This window comes from Myotis daubentonii, chromosome 11 (genome assembly GCF_963259705.1).
Source record: "Myotis daubentonii chromosome 11, mMyoDau2.1, whole genome shotgun sequence".
NCBI classification, from domain to species: Eukaryota; Metazoa; Chordata; class Mammalia; order Chiroptera; family Vespertilionidae; genus Myotis; species Myotis daubentonii.
The window spans coordinates 76,072,802-76,092,261 of record NC_081850.1 but is presented as its reverse complement, the minus strand read 5'-3'; the positions used below and the strand labels follow the sequence as shown (position 1 = coordinate 76,092,261).

At 50.5% G+C, this 19,460-nt stretch overlaps 1 protein-coding gene across 2 annotated transcripts in view; it reads right to left on the bottom strand.

Moving 5' to 3' along the window:
• The window catches only part of GARNL3 (GTPase activating Rap/RanGAP domain like 3), a 98,256-nt gene extending 79,785 nt beyond the window's left edge, over positions 1-18,471 (bottom strand). The window contains exons 1-2 of one of the 2 annotated variants that reach the window (XM_059658089.1): positions 18,283-18,471; positions 5,340-5,510 (exon numbers count right to left, since the gene is read on the bottom strand). In XM_059658089.1, coding sequence (XP_059514072.1) covers positions 5,340-5,510; positions 18,283-18,374 — 263 coding nt within the window. In that variant the 5' untranslated portion in view covers positions 18,375-18,471. The remainder of the gene's footprint in view (positions 1-5,339; positions 5,511-18,282) is intronic. The other variant, XM_059658087.1, reaches the window with a different exon arrangement.
• Positions 18,472-19,460: the final 989 nt, after the last annotated feature.

Genomic DNA, 19,460 nt, shown 5'->3' with positions numbered 1-19,460 from the left:
AGAGAAGCAAACCCAAAGAAGCAGTTAAATACTGGGATTTATACATCATTTTAACAAAGGGCAATAAACTGGAGAAGTGACTAGACAAAAGAAAAGGATTTGGGCTTCTAGGAGTGGTAATCATGGAAGGTAAACACGTGGGGGCAGCTAATGGCCTATGAGGGTTGTTTAGCGAGGTTTGCGCATGAAGGCTCATCTTGGTGGCCCTCTTTCTCTGCTGGCAGTGCTGTCCTCCTCCTCCTGGTACAGGAGGGGGGGGGGTACCTTTACAAAAGGAAATGTCTGCCCTGCTTTTAGGCAGATGGGGGGAGAGTGGAGATGTCTTCTTGTGTCTGCTTTTTCTCAATTGCCTTCAGCTCAAAATAATCCTTAGGCCAAAGTGGCAGGTTTTTAGGTGGCATATTTTGATCCCCTTCATGGCCAATACTAACATGTGAAAAATTCTTTGTCTCAAACATAAAAGTAAATGCTATGGAACTGACTGAATTTCACCTCGAGGTAACCCAGTAGAGGGGGATGGCCCAGGCTACTTTTTAAACAACCTCTGTATCATATTCTAATTTTCTGGGCCAATTTAGACCCATTCCATGCTTATCTGTGGTGTTTTCCTCCAAGCACATGCAGAGCACGTAGTAGAAGAAAAGCAGCTTACTCTGTGCTTTTGAGGTCAAACTCTATTTTTGAAAGATTTTCTAAAATTTTTACTTCACTCAGCTACTCTGATTCTGAGATAGTTTAAGAAAATGAGACCATGAAACCATGGGTGAGGGAGAGTGGTGAGGGAAGGGGAGGGGGATGCTCTTTAAAGAAAGCAAAATAATAGATAAACCAAACGTATAGAAAGAGAGGAGGCAAAGTATCTTAACTGAGAACATTTATTATTAGAGGAGAGATGACAAGAAACAGCCAGCCTGCTTCCACGGCCAAAACGAGATTTAGAACAATGAGTGTTGGCCGAAGTGAATTTAGGGCAGGAGGGCCGAAACTAATTCCTTTTGCCTCTTAAAAGCAATGATTAAAAGAGTGATAATATCCAGGCCCTATTTATAGTGTGTCCTTATGGTGTTCTGTACTGTACTTTGAGATGAGGTGAGCACCAAAAATGGGTTGCTGGCCCAGGAGGACTGTACAATTTCAAAGAATAGAAAACTTGAATCATCAAAGGAATACAATTCTTAGTAACGGCATAACCTCCCTGAGGAAAATGATTGCTTTTAGCAATTATCCCTCGAGGGGATGTGGAGCTCAGTGGTGAGCGGGCATCTGCTGCCTCTGTTCCAAGCCAAGGGCCAGGATGTCCTGGCAGAGAGCGCCCATGCTCCTCCCCCACTCACCTGTGAGTCCACGTCATCCTTGACCTGCGAAGATCCACCTTCCTCTCCCTTCAGTCAGGTGGCCTCCCTCCCTGCGGACCTCACTGTTCCTGCCCCTCTGTGCTAACGAGGCTCAAACCAAACCTCCAACTTGGCTCTTTCTCTCCATCCAACCGCAAACTCAGACTTCCAACTGCTGGATAGAGTTCCGTGGACACCTGAGCCGCCCCTAAAACATAACCTGGCCCGGATCACACTCACTCCCGCTGCTGCATTCGCATCTCAGTTGGCAGACCTGCCATCTTTTCCCCAGTTGCTCAAGGTACCAAGTCCAGAGTCATCTCTGTCTCCTCTCACATCCAACATCTAATCAGTCGCCAGGCCCTGTCACTGCTGCCTGCACAGCATTGCTTTTGAAAGTTGTAGTAGGTTTGTATCGGTGTATTTGTATTTCATTCTTTGAAGACAGAACACACTCCCTTGATTCAAAACTAAAAGGCTGAACAGGGCAAAGCCCCCCCTCTGCACCTCCTCTCCCCGCGGGACTGTTCGTGTGTCTCCCAAAGATGCTGGATGCGTTTACAAAGAAAGAGGAATACCTATTCCTCCCCTCCCCCCTTACTTTACACGAATGGCAGCAAACCATGCACAACTCTACTTCTTGTTTTTGTTATTTTTAAGTTCATATACCTTGGCGATCTTTCCAAATCAGTACCAAAAAGCTCCTGTATTCTTTCTTATGGCCACATTGTATTCTACTGAGTAGATGGACCCTATTTTATGGGACCAATTCCCTAGATAAAGGACTAGTAAACTGCAATGCACAACCTTGCATGTGCCATTTGGCCCCGAGGACATGTGCAGAATTCCACAAGGTCTCTGAGTCCCTTGTTCCTTCTCTCCTTTCCATTTTCACTTTCTCTGCATTAGCGCAGACCTTCCTTGGTGCAGAGGCCTTCTAACTGGCACCTCTGCTCTATGACCCTTAACTTACACCCAACAAACATATTTAGTGAGCCCTTTCTGCATGCCAGGTACTCTGCTAAGAGGCGAGAACAAGAGAATCAAACCCAACAAAACCAAACAAGCCTCTCCTAACCAGACCCACACAGATCCCTGCCTGTCTCACAGTTGTTGGAGTCTGGGAGCTTATCAGTCAATCATCTGCTCCCTTCTCTATGTTTGGAATCGATTGGGAATTAGTGACAGGAGTTGGGCAAATGGGAATCAAAATATAAATTTCCTCACTGTCGGAGTTTCATTGGCAAACAGCCCTAGAGCCCAATGCACTTCCAACTACTACTCCTTTCCCCCAAGCGTGGAGCTGAAACAGTCCGCTCTGCAGAGGGGCAGACCCTTGCCTGCATGGCTGCCAGGGGAATTGCTGTGTCAGTCTCCACTGTCAGTCTCCACTGTCAGTCTCCAGCAGGGGAGACCAATGCAGATGGGGCTCTAGACCTGTCTCTAGGAGACTCAGGTGGGTTTTTCCAGATGGAAATTGGAGAGAAGGTAACACACAGCTCTGTGGGCAACCAGATCCTGGACAAGTCTCTTCACCGTTCTGCACCCAGCTTGCTTCCTTACTGTAAAATGAAGCTAACAGGAGCTACCTCATCGGGTTTTGTTTTTTTATGTGTTAAGACTAAATAAGCACACGCATTCAGGATGTTTGCGCAAATGCCCGGTATGCAAGTAATCAATAGATATTTGTTGAATAAATGAGTTAATGAAAGAGTGGTCCACAGAATCGCAGTTCTTAAAGCCATCTTTCCAGCACGTCTTCCAGAGAACCAAAACCTAATCCGCAGCCGCCAATCACCAGGGCCGAACAGGATTCACCAATACGGCCCAGATTGTGCCGCCTCGGGCTGCTTCTTATAGGCTCTTCCGACGTTCTTCCCGCCTCCTGGATTGTGTCATCTGTGCGATGCATTATGGGGCTGGTAGTCTAGAGAAGAGGCGGTGCTGGCTGGACCACTGTGAGGACCCAACCCTCTGCTTGGCGCTCTGAGGAAGGGAGAGCTGCTCTTCTCCCCACCCCACCTTTGGTAGAGGGAGCCCTGGCGTCCCTTCTCTCCCTTGCAGCGCGCCAGGACTGCCCAGGACTCTGGTTACCAGAGGCCTCCAAAAATCAGGAGCATTTTGCTCAGAAAATTCAATATTCACTGAAATTTGAGATTTCAGTTTCAAATCAATAAAATATTCAATTCCCATATTCTCATAAACAGACCACAGGGGCCCTTTGTGGAAGGTATGGCAGTAGTTCTGAAAAGTCGGTGGTGACCCCAGACGTCCTCTAGTTTCCCTGCGGAATCAATCCACAACAGAACTAGCAATTCGGAATTTATCTGAATTCTGTGAACCTTGTCTATTTAAATCAGCATCATCTCGTAACATCATAAAAGCTACCCACGGCTCCCCATTGCCAAGATAGAAAGTTCCGACCTCTTAGCCAGGCATATATGGTGCTTTGTAACTATTTGGCATCTCTTTATGTGCGGTCACATTTTTAAAAGCAGCCTTTCTCCACATCTGCACATGCGAATCAGCTGGGGCTTCATAAAATCTTGGTATTTGTGTCCCACCCTAGACCTCGGGATCCTGGAGGGATGGTGCAGGCTTCCGTGTGTTTTTAAAGCCTCCAGGGTGATTCTCAGGTGCAGCCGGGCAGACAACCGCCGCCGCCATGCCTGTCAACACTGTGGGGCACACGCTCAGGTTTCCCAGCCTTAGCTCCGCCGTCCCCTCTGTGTGAAGTGGCCTCTTCCCCTTTTCCTGCCTGGTGACGCGCATCCTGCCCAGCTAAGCTCACCTGCCGCCCCTCACTCCCGTCCTCCAGCGGTTACTTACTCCTACCGCAGGGGGCGCACGCTTCTTTTCTGGAGGCACGGGGATGACCGGGATACCTGTGTTTCCAGGAAAGGCTACAAGTTCCTGGAGAAGCAGAGTCCTAAGAGTCTTCTTTTACCCACTCCAGAGCCACTGAATCTGAGTCTGGGGGTGGGCCTCGGGCATCAGTTGTGTCTTAAGCCCCACAGGTGATTCTGACCCATCCCCACCCCCCTGCCCCCCGGAGGAATTAGCTTCACAAAAGCACTGGGGACAGTGAGCATCCATACATATTTCTTGCATTAAATTGCTGAAGCGTCTCAGTGTTTTTGTCTAATTTGGTTTTACTGTTGAAAGTTTTACAAATGTCCCCCTTTCCACACACCCCCATTAACCCCCTCCATCCTGCTCCCTTCCTCTCCCCAGCCCTTCCCAGCACAATTGTCTGTCCATGGACTGTGCCTCTATGCATAAACGTCTCATTTGTTTCTAAGTCAATCATATCTCGGCACCTAGTTGCCTTTGATTCCCCTGGAGAGCTAAGCACTCTGCCTTGCACTGCCTTCTTCAATCATTGACTCATTCATTCATTCAACAGATATTATTGCACACCATAACAAAACCCTGGGGATTCAGGAGTAAACAGGAAACCATAGTTACCACCGTTATCACCCTATGGGGCTTAGAATCTAGTAACATATTAGTTATAGCATAGTTATTATTACCACTTTTCTGAATAATGTTGGATTTCCCCCTCTAGATACTATAAGGGAATCTCATATTCTCTTATACCCCCAGTATGTTATATAAGACATTCTGTAAAGATTTACTGAATCAAAGCAACACACTTCATAGCACATACCACAAATTAGTTAGCATTTATTTGTGTGGTTATTTGATTCTGTCCCATGAGCTGTAAATGCCCTCAACACAGGAACCGAATCTGTTTTGCTCACTACAGCTGACACAGGGCTGGCTGAGCAGGTGCTCAATGAATATTGTTAAGTAAATAAATACATGAATAAATACATGAATAAGATATCATTAAGAACAAAACCTGAAATCTCCCAAAGCAATATCCACTCCTTCTCCCTCCCTATTCTCCCCGCAAAAAGGTCATTTCCTCCCTGAGCGCTGAGGGATTTCGGGTGACAGTGAACATGAGCCCGGACAGAGGATGTTCTTCTACTTACTTACAGGGTGACCTGGGGCTCTGCGTCAGGGCCTGTTGCCGGCCACGTCTGAAGGGGCTGGATGCGGAAGGAGAGAGACGACGTTGCTTTCCACAGAAGGGTCTCTGCGACCTGGCCCCCGCAGGACCCCTTCGTCAGCGGATCCATCGGTGGGCCTGGAGGCGGAAGCGCTGTGCTGAAGAAGGATGGGAAAGGCACTGAGAACGGAGAAGAATGACAGGCGATCACTGGCCGATGCTGGCACCCAGAGGCCAGCCCCATTAGTCAGTGAGGGGCAGGAAGCCAGGGCACTCCCAACACCAGTGTCCCACCAAGCCCGCATCACGCCCTTCTGCATGAGCAAGCTGCGGAGAGAAGGCCCCGTCCACATCCCCACGGCCTCAGCCTGAGTGAAGTCCCACACTCTCCAGTCAGGGGCTCTCGGGCAAAAGGAGGTCAGTGAGCATCTAAACCACCTCAGACTCATCCAGGAAAGGCACCCTCACCCCGTAAGGGCAGCTCTCTCTAGAGGGCTTCCGGAGAACAGCCAGCGGGAGCCTCGAGGGGGACGCAGACTGTCTCCTCATCTCCAGTTAGTTCCCAAGAAAAGCCAAAGAGCGGCTTACACTGGCCACGACACTGTGGACCAAGCCCACATTTCGAGAGGAATGGCATCGAGCAGGTAGCAGTGGATGAACACACAACGGCTCGTAACACACGAATACACTGAGACGTGCAGCCGGAAGCCTGCCTGCTCCTTTCTCTGCCCACAGACAGGCAAGCGAACAAAGCCAGTGACTTGGAGATGGGACATAAAAAGCACCCTTAGATAACACTGGTCAGAAGGGACTCCTTATAATGACTTCTTTTTTATTGAATTTATTGGAGTGACATCTATGATAATAAAAGCATAATATGCTAATTAGACCAGATGTCCTTCCGGATGTCCTTCTGGATGACCTCTGGATGAAGCTGTGGCGGCGGAGAGCCAAGGCAGCTGCGGCAGTGGGGGCTGAGCCCCTCGCACGAATTTCATGCACCGGGCCTCTAATTAGTTAATAAAAGTATATAGGCTTCAGGTGTTCAATTTTATAATAAATCATCTATATATTGTATTGTGTGTTCACCACCCCAAGTCAAGTCTCCTTCCATCACCACTTTACCCTTTACCCTCTTTTACCCGCTCTTCCCCACCTTTCCCTCTGGTAATCACCATACTCATACTGTTGTCTGTGTCGATGAGGTCTTGTTTTGTTTTTAATTCTCATCCAAGGATACATTGATTTTTAGAGAGAGTAGACGGGAGGGGGAGGGGGAAAGAGAGAGACACTCACACATCGACTGGTTGCTTCCTGTACTTGCCCCAACCTGGGCCAGGGATCAAACCTGAAGCTGAAGCCAAGGTATGTGCCCTTGACTGGGAACCAAACCTGCAACCCTTTGGTCCAAGGGCCAATGCTCTAACCACTGAGCAACCAGCCAGGGCTTTTGTTGTTGTTTTTGTTTAATCCCTTCAGCTTTTTCGCCCAGCCCCCAAACCCCCCTCTGATAGCTTACAGTTTATCTTTTAGTTTATTTTAATCTTGAAATAAGATTAATTCATTGCTTTAACGTTATTTTCTAGCCCTTTAATCTTTAAGTTTTGTTTAAAAACACTTAAGTGTTAGTTCTTTTAAACCTTTATCACCATTTAATTTTATCTTTTTGCCATACCTTTACCCCTAGTTTCTGAGTTCTTTTTTTATACGTTCATCTAATTCTTTAGCTTCATTTTTCTAACTGTTTGAATTCTGTTTCATCATTGTTAATTTTAATCCTTTTTCTCATTTCTGTTATCTTTTCTAGTCTTAACTTCCTAGTTTAAAAAAACGTACATTCCTTTAATCTTCTGATATATTTTATCTTTATTGTCTCGCTATTTAACATAGTGGGCAGTTGGAGAACTTCTTGGAAAGATGGAAAGTAGGCGCTCATTTGCACAACTCCTTGGAATCCATGGGAATCAGCAAAAATAGCCCAATATTCGGAGAAAACGTATTGAAACAAGAGAATGGCCAAACTCCATGCTGTAACTCCGAAGACCACCTGTGTACACAATGAAATGTTGACAAGCTGAAAGTGAACATGGAATTCTACCTGTAATGTGACGGGAGGGAAATGATCAAGAAAGCTCTCCAGGCCGCCCCTGGGCGCAGGGGCGGGGCTGGGCAGGAGCTGTTTCTGCTTCATTCCCCCGCTCCCTCCACTGCCCAGCTTTCTAATAGGGAGTGGGGCCTAACCTGAGAAAGGCTGAAGACGAGAAGAAAAAGTATACCTTAGGAGCCACTCGAACCTCTTGACCGAAAGCTTGTATGAACCCCCTAAGAAGGCCCGTGAGTCGGGAAATCACGCCGAGCCAGGCCCTCTTTGAAGGGACCTGTTTGCCCTAAAGTGGGGGGAAGGGAGGAAGAGTTGAAAATTCAAGGGAAGTCCTGTGTGGGGTCACCCACACCACAGCACAGGGGACTCTGCAGATGGGAGGGACAGCCGGGGGAGAGAGTGGAAACAGGTGGCCCGTTCCCACAGCCTCTGCGCCCTTCCTGCCCCCCAAGAGGCGTCAGGACCAGGGCTCCAGCTCAGGCTCCGAAAGCCAAGGTTCACTGCTGCTCAGACGAAAGGGAAGGGGGTCAGGTGAGTCTACCATGTTATTAACAGGCGAACCCAGACCCAGACGGAAGCGCTTCAGTCCAAGGACGAGCATCAGGAGTTCGCTGGCCCAGACCCATGAAATAAGGCTTGCCGAGGCCGAGGGAGAGGACAGAGCAGGAGACTTTTAGCGGAGCCAGATGAACAACAGAACAGCTTTGTTTTCTCAAGAAAATGAAAGATCAAGAATTCTCTGAAAACAAAAGATCAGATAAGAGAGGCAGACCTCCCAAGGCTCCAGGATAAAACTGCCTGAACCGGCAGGAGGGGCTGACCCACAGTGAGGAGGTGCTCTCTGGGGGCAGGGCCTGGGAGAGGGCACCAGGGGTCCAGGAGTGAACCCCTTGGGCGGGTGCTTGTGTGTGTGTCGGGGGGAGACGGGTACTACAGTGGGGACAGACAGCCCTCGGAAACCAGTTTAGTTTTCTCCTCTTCTGTTGGGACTCCGAGCCCTTGGCGTGCCTTGAGTGTTACTATTGTGAGTCTAAACGGAGGGCGGTCATGAAAATGTGGCCGCTTCACAGTGAGCCCTCTGCTGCTGGCCACGCGGCCACCGGGAGCTCCCGAGGGGACCTGGCAGCCGTGGTGACACAGCCAGGCCTGCTGAGGCCCGACGATGCTGCAGAGACGGACCATGGGAGGGTACACTGTGGCACAGGTGCCGCCTCACACGCTGGTAGGTAGGTCCCTGGATGCAAGTGGCATAAAAGGCAACAAGATCCCAGTTCCAGCTCCTTCGACGTGGCTGGTTCTCCCACAGCGCAGGTAGCGTTGATCGCAGAGTTTCAGCTGTAATTCCACCAGGAATGGGGGAAGCTTCCGGGAGCCACACCCACTGCCTTGCATTTTTGATCTTGTGCATTATTCCTTGCTCAGACTGTGGGCTGAAAACGACCTTAACCCAAGCTCAAATCATCACTGTCGCCTACCTTCAAACCGAGACCAGCTCTGGGGGTCGGAGCTGGCTCAGCAGCCACAGGAGCAGTAGTCCCTGCAGAGCGGGGAGCAGTGGGAAAACCATTTCCCTCTGTCCCCAAATCTAAACTGCCCCCTCCCACACACAGTCACTCTGTCCGGGACCCTTCTTCCCTGAGCACTCAGCACCAGCGAAGTCATAGTGGTTACTCCGTCTTCTGGGGCGCATCGTCTGCCCTTGTCCACGACAAGTTAGCTCCCCGGCAGCAGGCGCCCTGTCTGGCCGTTCTCAGTACCCCGTGCCCAGCACACAGAGGGCTCAGTACATAGGTGCTGCGCGGATAAGTGACTACGTGAAGGCCAACTGCCTGAGGAGAAGGGTCATTTGGAACAGGGAGGCTGTCAGGCTGCTTTGGCCTTTTTTGACTGAGGTCACTGGTGGCTGCAGGCAGACAGGCCACGGTGGGACCTGCTCAATTTCTTTGCCAATCTCTGAGGGGCAGATTGGCTGCCAGGGACGCGGGGGCACAGCAGTTACAGGAACCTCCCCTGGCATGCTGCCAACTTCTGATCAGTGTGTCTAATGCATCTGTGCTTTACTGCAGAAAGATGCTGCTTGTGGCAGATACTGTGGGACGACTGGCTCAGTCCCCATTTCAACCCCATTCCAGGGTGCAGAAGTTGGGAAGTTAAAAACGCAATCGCCCTAACCTCCTTTGCAGGTCTGAGCTCTGGCCGTGATCTAGATTCCACAGCTCAGGTTCAGAGAGCCTCTGATCTGGCACGGAGCCAGGCAGACTCAGCGAGAGGATCCAGGGCATCGCCTGGCGTTTGCAGGTCAGGGCAGAGCCGCCGTGGCTCTGGAGGCGGCAGCTCCTTGGCAGCTGCTGCATCAGTCAGTTGCTTGTTGGGAGGTGGCTGCTCTCCTGTGCACACAGAGCACAGTGGTTCTGGGTGCTCAGACTGGAGCCTGCTGCCCAGCCCGGCCAACAACTTTGTAAGCACTTAATTCCCGGGTCACTATTAAACCTGTCCGCTCACCGCAGGCAGAGTGGATTCCGTTGGAGGCAACAGATTACCGAGTGACCGTCATGGTGACACCTGTCCGGGTGGATTTTGAGCTTCCAGTTCGCGTGACCCTGTGGCACAACTTCCTTCTGGTGGGTGCAATGGCATAACTTCCAGGTGACACCGAAAGGAGGCAGTGCTTCTATGGGAAGGCACAGCATTCTGCTAGGTGGGTGTCAGAGAGCTTGATCCCAGCGCTACGCATTTCTGCTCCAACAGCAGGGCACCCGCCAAGGGAGCCGCTAACTGCGGGGTTCCGGGCCATGCTGCCCTGGGCTGTGACCCATCTCTCTCCCGCACCTGCTCAACGCCGCCACCAAAACCTGTCGGGGCAGCTGTGTGCCACTGCAAGCACCTAACAGTTGAGAGGCGCTAATGCCTTTCACCTCTCCGGTGATAAAAACTGTGCTGCCTCCTGAAGCCAGCCGGCTAGCGGGGAGCGCTGGCAGCCGGATGCACTTTCACGTCCTGAGTCCAGGCTGTGTGGTCAGCCCTCCCGCCCGCTGCGATGGGAGGTCTACCTGGGGCCATACGCAGAGTGGGCCTTTTCAAATGTGTGAAGACAGCTCTCATGTCCTCTGTGAATTTTCTCTTTTTCAAGTCAAATAGCCACTCCCCTGCTGAAATCTTTTCTCTTTGCTGGATCATTCCCATCAGATATAAACATCTTTATAAAGCAAACGCAAAATCAAATCAAATCAATTTTTCAACTCACATCCCTTCCACGCCTGCAGAGTTGGCGCTATTCACCGTTTCCAATTCCTCTTTCATTAGAGCCGGAAGCCCGGCCAGGGAGACATTCTCATCCTCACTCTCCCCAAGGAACAGCTCTTGTCAAAGGCAACCAGTGACCACATGCTAAACCCAATGGCCAATTCTTAGTTCTCTTTTATTTTTATTTTTTAATTGATTTCAGGGAAGAAGGGAGAGGAAAAGAGAGATAGAAACACTAATGATGAGAGAGAATCATTGATCTGCTGCCTCCTGCATGTGCCACCCTGGGGATTGAGCCTGCAACCCAGGCATGTGCCCCGACTGGGAATTGAACGTGACCTCCTGGTTTATAGGTCGACACTTAATTACTGAGCCACACCGGCTGGGCCCAGTTCTTCATTTTGCTTGACCCATCAGTAACATTTGACACAGAGAAAATCACTCCCTCTCTGGTTTTAACTGTTTATGTACACTACTTTGCCCCAGTGAAAATATTTTAATGACCTCATGTGTCCATGACACTATGGTTTCACATTTAAGTCTAAATTTTACTTGGGATTTATATGAATAGTTAACCAAAGTTCATCAAAACATAGTCATTCTTCCTGACTCACTAAGCTTATTTATTGATCCCCTTTTCCTAAAGATTCCTGTTATCCTACCCACCCACCCCCAATTTTTTTTTTACCTTTCCCTATTTGACTGTGATTCACAGCCACATTAAAGAACAAAACAAAAACCATGATGTATTCTTCTTACATTTCCTACTTGAGGGTCCATACCTGCACTGTCCAATAAAGCAGCCACAAACCACGCGTGACTACTGAGCACTTAACATGTGACGGGTTGGAATCGAGGTGCTGTAAGTGTAAACGACACTGGATTTCAGACAGCACAGAAAAAAAGGTAAATTATCTTAATTATTTTCAACACCGATCCTAGCACGAGAGACAGCCGGACGTGTGGTCCATCTCCACACTTGCACGTGGCATTAGATCCACCCCCACCCCCACCCCCAGAAAGCCAGCGGCGAGTCTCGCTGTATAGGCCAAATCCCTCATAACTTCCCGACAGCATTATTCGCCAGACGCCATCTCCGTTCAGATCTTCAGCTCTAGGAACCAGACAACCAAATATAATTTCTCATATGAACCTTCCACAGCAAAACTAATTTGACTATTGTCTTCCTCCAAGAAAGGAAGCTGGTTTGTATTAACGTAACCTCTTTAGTGAATAATAAAAGATGGATTCTTTTTCCTTCTCACAGGAGAGCAGACATAATATGAAAATGAATTTTCTCCTGTGGGCCCTAAGAGCCCATTATGTCAGCTCAACGCAAGACAGCTCTTCATAGTCCTTCCCAGGAAGTCTGCTGTTTTTCCAAAAGGAAACTGACAGCAGCACTTATTTGTGATTAAACACTTATGGGCCCGACACAAACAAAAAGAATAAGGACAGCATGTGGAAGAATGAAGATGATGGAAACACCTCATACTGAAATGCTTGTTTACAAAACCACCTGGAAAAAAGTGTCTCCTGGAAAAAATAAACACAAACAAATCTAAGAATCTGAGTCAGGAGAAACAGAAGGAAGAAGAAAAGAAGGCAACGCAATGCATGATGGATAATTGTTCTTTTCTGCTCCTATCTGGCCTGGAGAACCATATTCGGGAACAAGAAAGCATTTGTCTTGGCATCATATTTGTTCTCACAGGCGTGGGTATGTGCATTACTAATAAGGGAGCCACTATGTGGGAAGCAATATTTGGGAAAGTGGAAAATATGTTGTTTTCCATTTGTAATTCACAATCTTCTGTCTATCTAGGGTTCTGCACCCACTGTGGCTAAACATAGTAAGCATAATTTATTCACTCAACTGAGGTAGACTTTTACAATGAGAACTTAAAAAAATACAGAAACCCTAATTCTGTGGCTCTGGGGTGACATCTGGGTTCTGTATTTTGGAAAGCTTCCCAGATACAATGGCACTTTCTTTTTTTTTTTCTTTTTTTGCCAACCCAGTATCTGTCACCCCTTCTGGTAATAGTACTGTGATTCTTTCTTTGGACAATCACTCTCTCCTGGTCTCTTGTGGATGGAAGTGATCTAACCCCTCAGTCCTGCGTGGGGTACATGACCCAGACGCAGCCAAAGAGCACGTTTCACCCTTGTGTGGCCCAAACAATTGGTTCAGGGATGAGCACAGAACCCAAGAGATCCAATGTCTGTCAGGCCTGAGACATGATCTAGAACTCCTGAGAAAGAGGCCCTACCTTTCTATTAGGATCGTACATTGGCGAAAAGTGAGCCTGGAATAGTTCCTTTCTCTCCCTCCATGAGGAAAGGCTTCAGCAAGAAAGAAAGCCAACCCAAAAAGAAGAAAGACTACTGGTGACATTATTTGAGCCCCTGGATCGATCCTCTCCCAAAGCTTGGTCTACCCTAGCAAGTTCCAGTTGCATAAGCCAATCATTCACCTTGGCTTGTCATTCAGAGCTTTTGATAATCTTTTTTTTTAAAAAAAATTTAGCAAAAAAAAAAAAAAAAAAAAAAAATTTAGCAACTGGCAAGGCACTGATCAGAAAAGATCCCAAAGAGTTACTAGGCCTGCTTGTGGCTGAATGAACGTTCAGTGGTGATCACACCTGGGTGGCCAGGAATGGGAACCATTCACTTGCTGAGTCTGCACCCCACAATCTGAGCCTCTACTTTTCACCTGGAATCAGAACCAAGGCCTTGCTACTGCAAAGGGCTATGAAAGCAGAATCGTGAATGATGGGTGACAAAGTATGATGAGATTAGGGAAAGATAACAGCTGCCCAAGAACCGGAAGGCTTGCCTGATGACGTAGTGAGCGCCCTGCCCTTCAATGTAATAGAGCATAGAAGTTGGATGACCAGCTGCAAGGGTTGTTGTAGAAAAGACCCCTGCAGTGCCCTGATGGAGTGGTTTTCAAAGCATGTCCCTGGGCCAGCAGGACTGGCCTTACCTGTGAGCTTGTTAGAAAGACACTTCATAGACCCAGCCTCACTCAGCGAGCCTCTGAAGGTGAGGCCCCGAACCCATGTCAGCAGCCCTCCTGGTGATTCTCACGCAGGAGAGGATCGGGAACCACAGCTCCCTGAACCCCAGCCCCAGAGATTCCACCTGAGTAGATGTGGGCTTGAGCTTGAGAATGTGCATTTCCAACGAAAGTCCAGGGAAGGCGGCTACTGTTGGTCCGGACCTGCTGTGTGAACCATGTCTGAGAGGCTGGCCTCGGTGATGGCTCAAGTTCCACTCGTAGAGTCTCTGATCTTCAGGATTCGCCTCGCAAACTGGATCCTACTAATATGTAACCCTGTCCGTGCCGTGGCTCACTGTATCGGCGCCATGAAGTGCTGCCGCCAAAATGACCCAGTTCAGCTACAGGAGAGTGATTGCAAATAATTCAGGCTCATTAACTGTATTTCTTGATCATCACAAAGTCACAAAAGAGAGCAGACATATTTTCTGAAATAAATTTTAAAGCAACAAAAACACGAGGGAGACTCCTGACCTCCCTCAGACAAACTAGGCGTTTCTGTACCTCTCACCTCTAACTCACCCCCTAAAAGCTTTTTTCCAGCCAGTCCTAACCAGCGTCCTGTGTACCCACCATCCTCCTCCTCAATCCCTCTCTTCCTAAATCTGCATGCAGAAAGGTGAGAAACCAAGCCTCGCTCTGAGGGCAGGGGAGGAAGAAAAGTTGAATGGGCAAAGCTAAAATTTTAACAAGGCCAGGGAAGGGAAAGGCAGAGAACTCTCAGATAAATGTTAATCATTTTTGTCCAGAAAGTTACCATTCGTATGCTTTGTGCCACACACTATTTTTGGCATTTTGTAGAAATCAATTCCTTTAAAGCTCACATCAATATTGTGAGACAGGTGTTACTGTCATGTTTCAAATGAGTGAATCAAGGCTCAGAGGGGTTAAGCAACGTGTCCGAGGCCACACGCACAGCAAGTGAAAGGACAGGAACTTGAACTCAGGTCTGTCTCATTCCAAAGCCCTTGTACCTGAACACTACCTGATACGCCTTCCCACAAAACCCGGACACACACACATCTAGGGGCAATGGGCATAAGCGCCTTGCACTACGGCCTCCGGATTTTGCAGCTGGTCTTTCTCTCGCTGCTACTGCCTGGATGTCTAGCATCAGGGCCACTCCTTGCTCCCTTACATTCATCACACGCCGTGTCTGCCGCCAGCTATCAGAGTTGCTGTGGGATATTTAGCAAAGGCAGCTGTCATCTAAAAGGAATGCCTCTTTTTCCACAAGATGATTGAGTAAATATGGCTAAACCAGACTCTGTAAGGCCCCAAACATGAAGCAGTGGCACTTAAACTTGACATAATAGGAAGTGAGAGGTGAGGACTTCGGAGTAAGGGAGGCTAATCCGGCAGCGTGCCCACAAACGAGGAGAGGTTCTCACCTCCACCAGAATCACCCGCAGAGAATCCACACGCCATGACCACCCTGGACTTTCTGGGACAGTAGGCCTGAGGGAGGGACCCACCCACCTGTATGGTTAAGAAGTTTCAAGGTGATTCTTCTTCTGTTGGCCCTAAGAGCCCACAATGCCTGTCCAAGAGAAGGTAGCTTAATAGGCTTACTTACAAGTTAGACAATTTTGATTAAGAGATTAAACAGGGATTTTGTTTAAAAACAACAGAAATTGTAGATGGACACTGATTTGTTTTAAGTTAGAGAAGTCGTTCTAATCAAGCACAAACAGCAGGAATAAATAGATCTGACCAAATTTTTAAAAAGACAGTAGCCCTGTTGGGTCTGGCTCAGTGGTTGAACATCGACCCAGGAATCAGGAGGTCACCAGTTCAATTCCCGGTTGGGGCATCTGCCCAGGTTGTGGGCTCCATCCCCAGTGGGGAGCGTGCAGGAGGTAGCCGATTGATGATTCTCTTTCATCATTGATGTTTCTCTCCCTTTCTCCCTCTCCCTTCCTCTCTGAAATCAATAAAAATATATATATATTTTAAAAATAGTAAAAACTTTTATCAAAAAATACCATAAACCAAGTTAAAAGGCAAATAATGAACTTCAAAAAATCTCTGTTACATATTAGACTAAAAAATTAATTTCCACAACAAATAAAAAGTGCTCCAATAAGGAAAAAAGTAAACATTCCAAAGGAAAAATGGGCAAAATTCATGTATATATTTCATTAAAAAACAAATACCAATTATGAATAAATATAAGAAAAGTTTCACCTACTTACTAAACAAAGAAATTAAAATTAAAACAAGGTACAGCTTTGGCCAATACTTATAAATGATAATGCCTCCCATGAGATGACTAAAAGCAGGCACATTTATATGTTCTTAGAGAACTGTGAACTGGGACAACTTTCCAGTGGGCAATGTGGCATTATGCCAAGCGTTCATTTTTCTTGGATTCGATAATCCCCATCATTTCTATGAATTTACCTTAAGGAAGTGACAACCTCTTCATACACAGGTGAACGCACATGGATTCAATGTATCCTTAATAGAAGTGAAAAACTGGCGATAAACTGCGTTACCATAATCAAGGATGAGTTCAATCAATTGTCCTCCAATAAAGAAAAGTTATTTTGATGATCAGAAAAGCGGTAATCATTATTTCTGAGGTTTACACGATAATGCCATGGAGTGTTATGTAGGTTGTGTCCATCTACAATTTCTCCTGTTGTTTTTAAACAAAAATCCCTGTTTAATCTAGTAATCAAAATTGTCTTACTTGTAAGTAAGCCTATTAAGCTACCTTCTCTTGGCCAACCTCTGGTGGCCAAGGAGTCATTTAGTCTTTCAGGTGTGATGTGAGGACAAAGGAGGGGGTGATAGCCGTGAAGAAAAAATAATTTTCCTATTTGGTGCTGTAAAATATTGTAAACGTTAGTCATATGCGGCTACTTAAATTTAAAGTTAGATAAAATGTAAAATTCAGTTTCTTAGTTGCATTAGCCATATTTCCAGTGCTCAACAGCCACAAGTGGCTAATGGCTACCGTGTCCGACAGCACAGATTACGGAATGACTGGAAGGTTCTATCCGGCAGTGCTGATGGAAACATTCCTCCTCACACCTGGATCCAGTCTGGACCCAGCCTCCTCTCCTCAGCCTCGCTTGGCACGCCTTTTCTCCAGACGAGCAGACACCATATGTGTCTGGTTCCCCCAGTCTAGTGGGGGAGACGTATTACCCAGGTCATTACACACCATGGAGAGCACAGAGCTCACCCGGGGTCAGGGAAGTCTCCCCAAAGGAGGAGGGGGAGGCATTACCCAGCAAGCAAGGAAAAGACCACTCTAAGTGGAGAAAGGAGCAGGATGTGAAACAGCACAGCTTCGGAGAGGAACTGCCAGCTGGCCAGGCATGTCACCCTTCAACAGACAGTGCCTGCGATGGGCGGGGCCTGAGCCAGGTTCTGGGGACACCGGGTGAACAGGACAGCACTGGTCGCCGTTCTCCGGCGCTTATACTCCCACCCGGTCCTGCAGGAGCGCAAGGTGAGGCTGGGCGTGCAAGGACCTCGCCCCTCATCCTAAGGATCCTCGGTGCTTTTTAGCCAGCAACTGAGGCTCTTTTTGTCTCAGTGAGGACCCGGGTCCGACCTCCTGTCCCTCTCCTTGTCCCGGACCCCACTGCCATCACTGCTGCAGGTGGAGAGCTGGTGGCAGGTGGGAGAGGAGGGGTGCGTGCAGCAGCGGAGGGACACCGTGGACAGTTCGGGTAAGACGCCTGGCGGGCAGTGAGGGTGCGGATGGGGAGGAGGAAGGATGAGGAGGGAAGTCCAGTGGGGCGGCTGCTGGAGGCGGCACCTAGAAGCGCGGGAGCTGAAAATGCAGGGCCAACTTCAGCGTCGGCGCGGAGAAGGCGCTCCGAGTTAGGAGAAGGCTCTCAGCACTGAGGCTGCGGAGCGGAGGGAGCGCCGCCCAGCCCGCGTCTGCGGGACAAGGTTCCAGGTTGGAGAAGGAGCCAGCGTGCCCCAGGCCGGAGGAAGGGGGCCCCCCAGAAAGGGAGTCCGCGGGTCAGAGAGGCTCGAGGGCCCCCCCTGCTGGGGGCCTCCCCGCGCCAGGATGGGCGGGGCCGCGAGGCAGCAGGTGTGCGTTCCCCGCGGGGCGAGAACCCGAGGCCGCCGCTGGCCCGGTCCTGGGGCGGCGCCGAGCGCTCCCGGGGGAAGGGAGACCTTCCTGGACGTTAGCAGGGCAGTTGCCCGACCTTGTCCTTGAGCGATTTACCAGAGGCCGGCCGGGCACAGCCCTAGATCCGCCCGGAGCCACGGCGAGGCTCGGGGCCTGCCAGAGCCGACGCTTGGCCGGGGTCTCGTCCGGTCCGGATTCCCGACGCCCGCCAGGCTCTCCTCTGGGGCGACCCCCTCCCGCACCTGCCGCCAGGCGGCCCGGTTCCCCTCGACCCCCGGCCGCCCCGCCTAGGCTCCTCTCGCGCCACCCTCAGACCCCCGGTGCCCCTCCCCGCGCCGTCCGCGCTCCCCTCCGACCGCCACATCCCCCGACGGGCCGGCCCCTCTCCCGCCTCTCCCGGCGCACCCCGCCTGGCCGCGGTACCTGGGGCTCTCGAAGCTGCACCCCCTGCGCTGCAGCGCCGCCCTCTTCTGCCGCAGGAGCGCCGCGGCCTCCCCACCCGGCGCCGGCTCCATAGCCCCGGGCGGGGACCGCGGGCTCGAGCGCACTCGGGTGGGCTCGGGCTTCGGCGCCGCTCGGCCGGCCGCTCGGCTCACGCGCCGCAGCCCACGCCCCGCCCCGCGCGCCTCCGCCCGGTCCATGCCCCGCCCCCGCCCCGCCCCGCCCCGAACGTCAGCCCCGCCCACTCTTGGTCCCTCAGCCGGGTCCAGACCCCGCCCCTAACCTTGGCCCCTCCCACTCCATGGCCCTCAGAGAGCTCTAGGCCCCGCCCTTTCCCTCTACCTCCGAACTTCAGCCCCGCCTACTCCGCGCTCCTCCTCCCGGCAAAGGCCCGACCCCACCCCCGCCCGCACTCTAGCCACGCCCATCCCGCTCCGGTCCGGTTCGGTTTCAGGGCTGGCTCTCTGCACCTCTGCTCGGCCTGCACGCATTAAATGCCCACCGCGTCCTTAAATGTCCATAATGTCCACGGCCTGCGCCCCCTCCGCTCCTTGCTTCTCAGCGTTGACCCAGGCCCCACCCACCTACCCCTGCACTACTGACTCCGGCGCAGGCCCTCATCCCCGCCCTCACCCCAGGGTCGGCTTTCTGCAGCATTGCTCCTCCACATCTCACGACCCCGCCCTTTCTAATATAGCACCTTCTCCTCGGAGGCAGCCCCCGCCTTTTCTCCCCAGAGCCCCGAGATTGTGGGGCTCCCTCATGCAGCCCTCCTCAACCCTGCGGGGTGCAGAGCTCGGTCCTCAGCCCCGCCCCTCCAGGCCGGCCGGCGATCTGGCCCCGCCCACACCCGTGCCCCGGCCCATCAGTTTCATCTCCGCAGGCTCCAGGTGCCCGGCTCCCTGTGCGCAGGGGTACCAAGCCCACCGTCATGCTAAACAGGCATCCTACCACACTGTCCGCGTTAGCCCGCGGGTCTCTCCATCCACCAAAAGGAGGCGCGGCTGTCTCCCTGCGAGTCCGCAGGGCTGGAGCTTTGCAGGCTACCAATCGTGGATTCAAGTCTTGACTGCATCACTTTCCAGCTGTGTGACAACCACCACGCCCCACTGTCTTCACCTCCTCCCCAAGTCTGGTCTCAGAGCCCTGGGGCACCACGC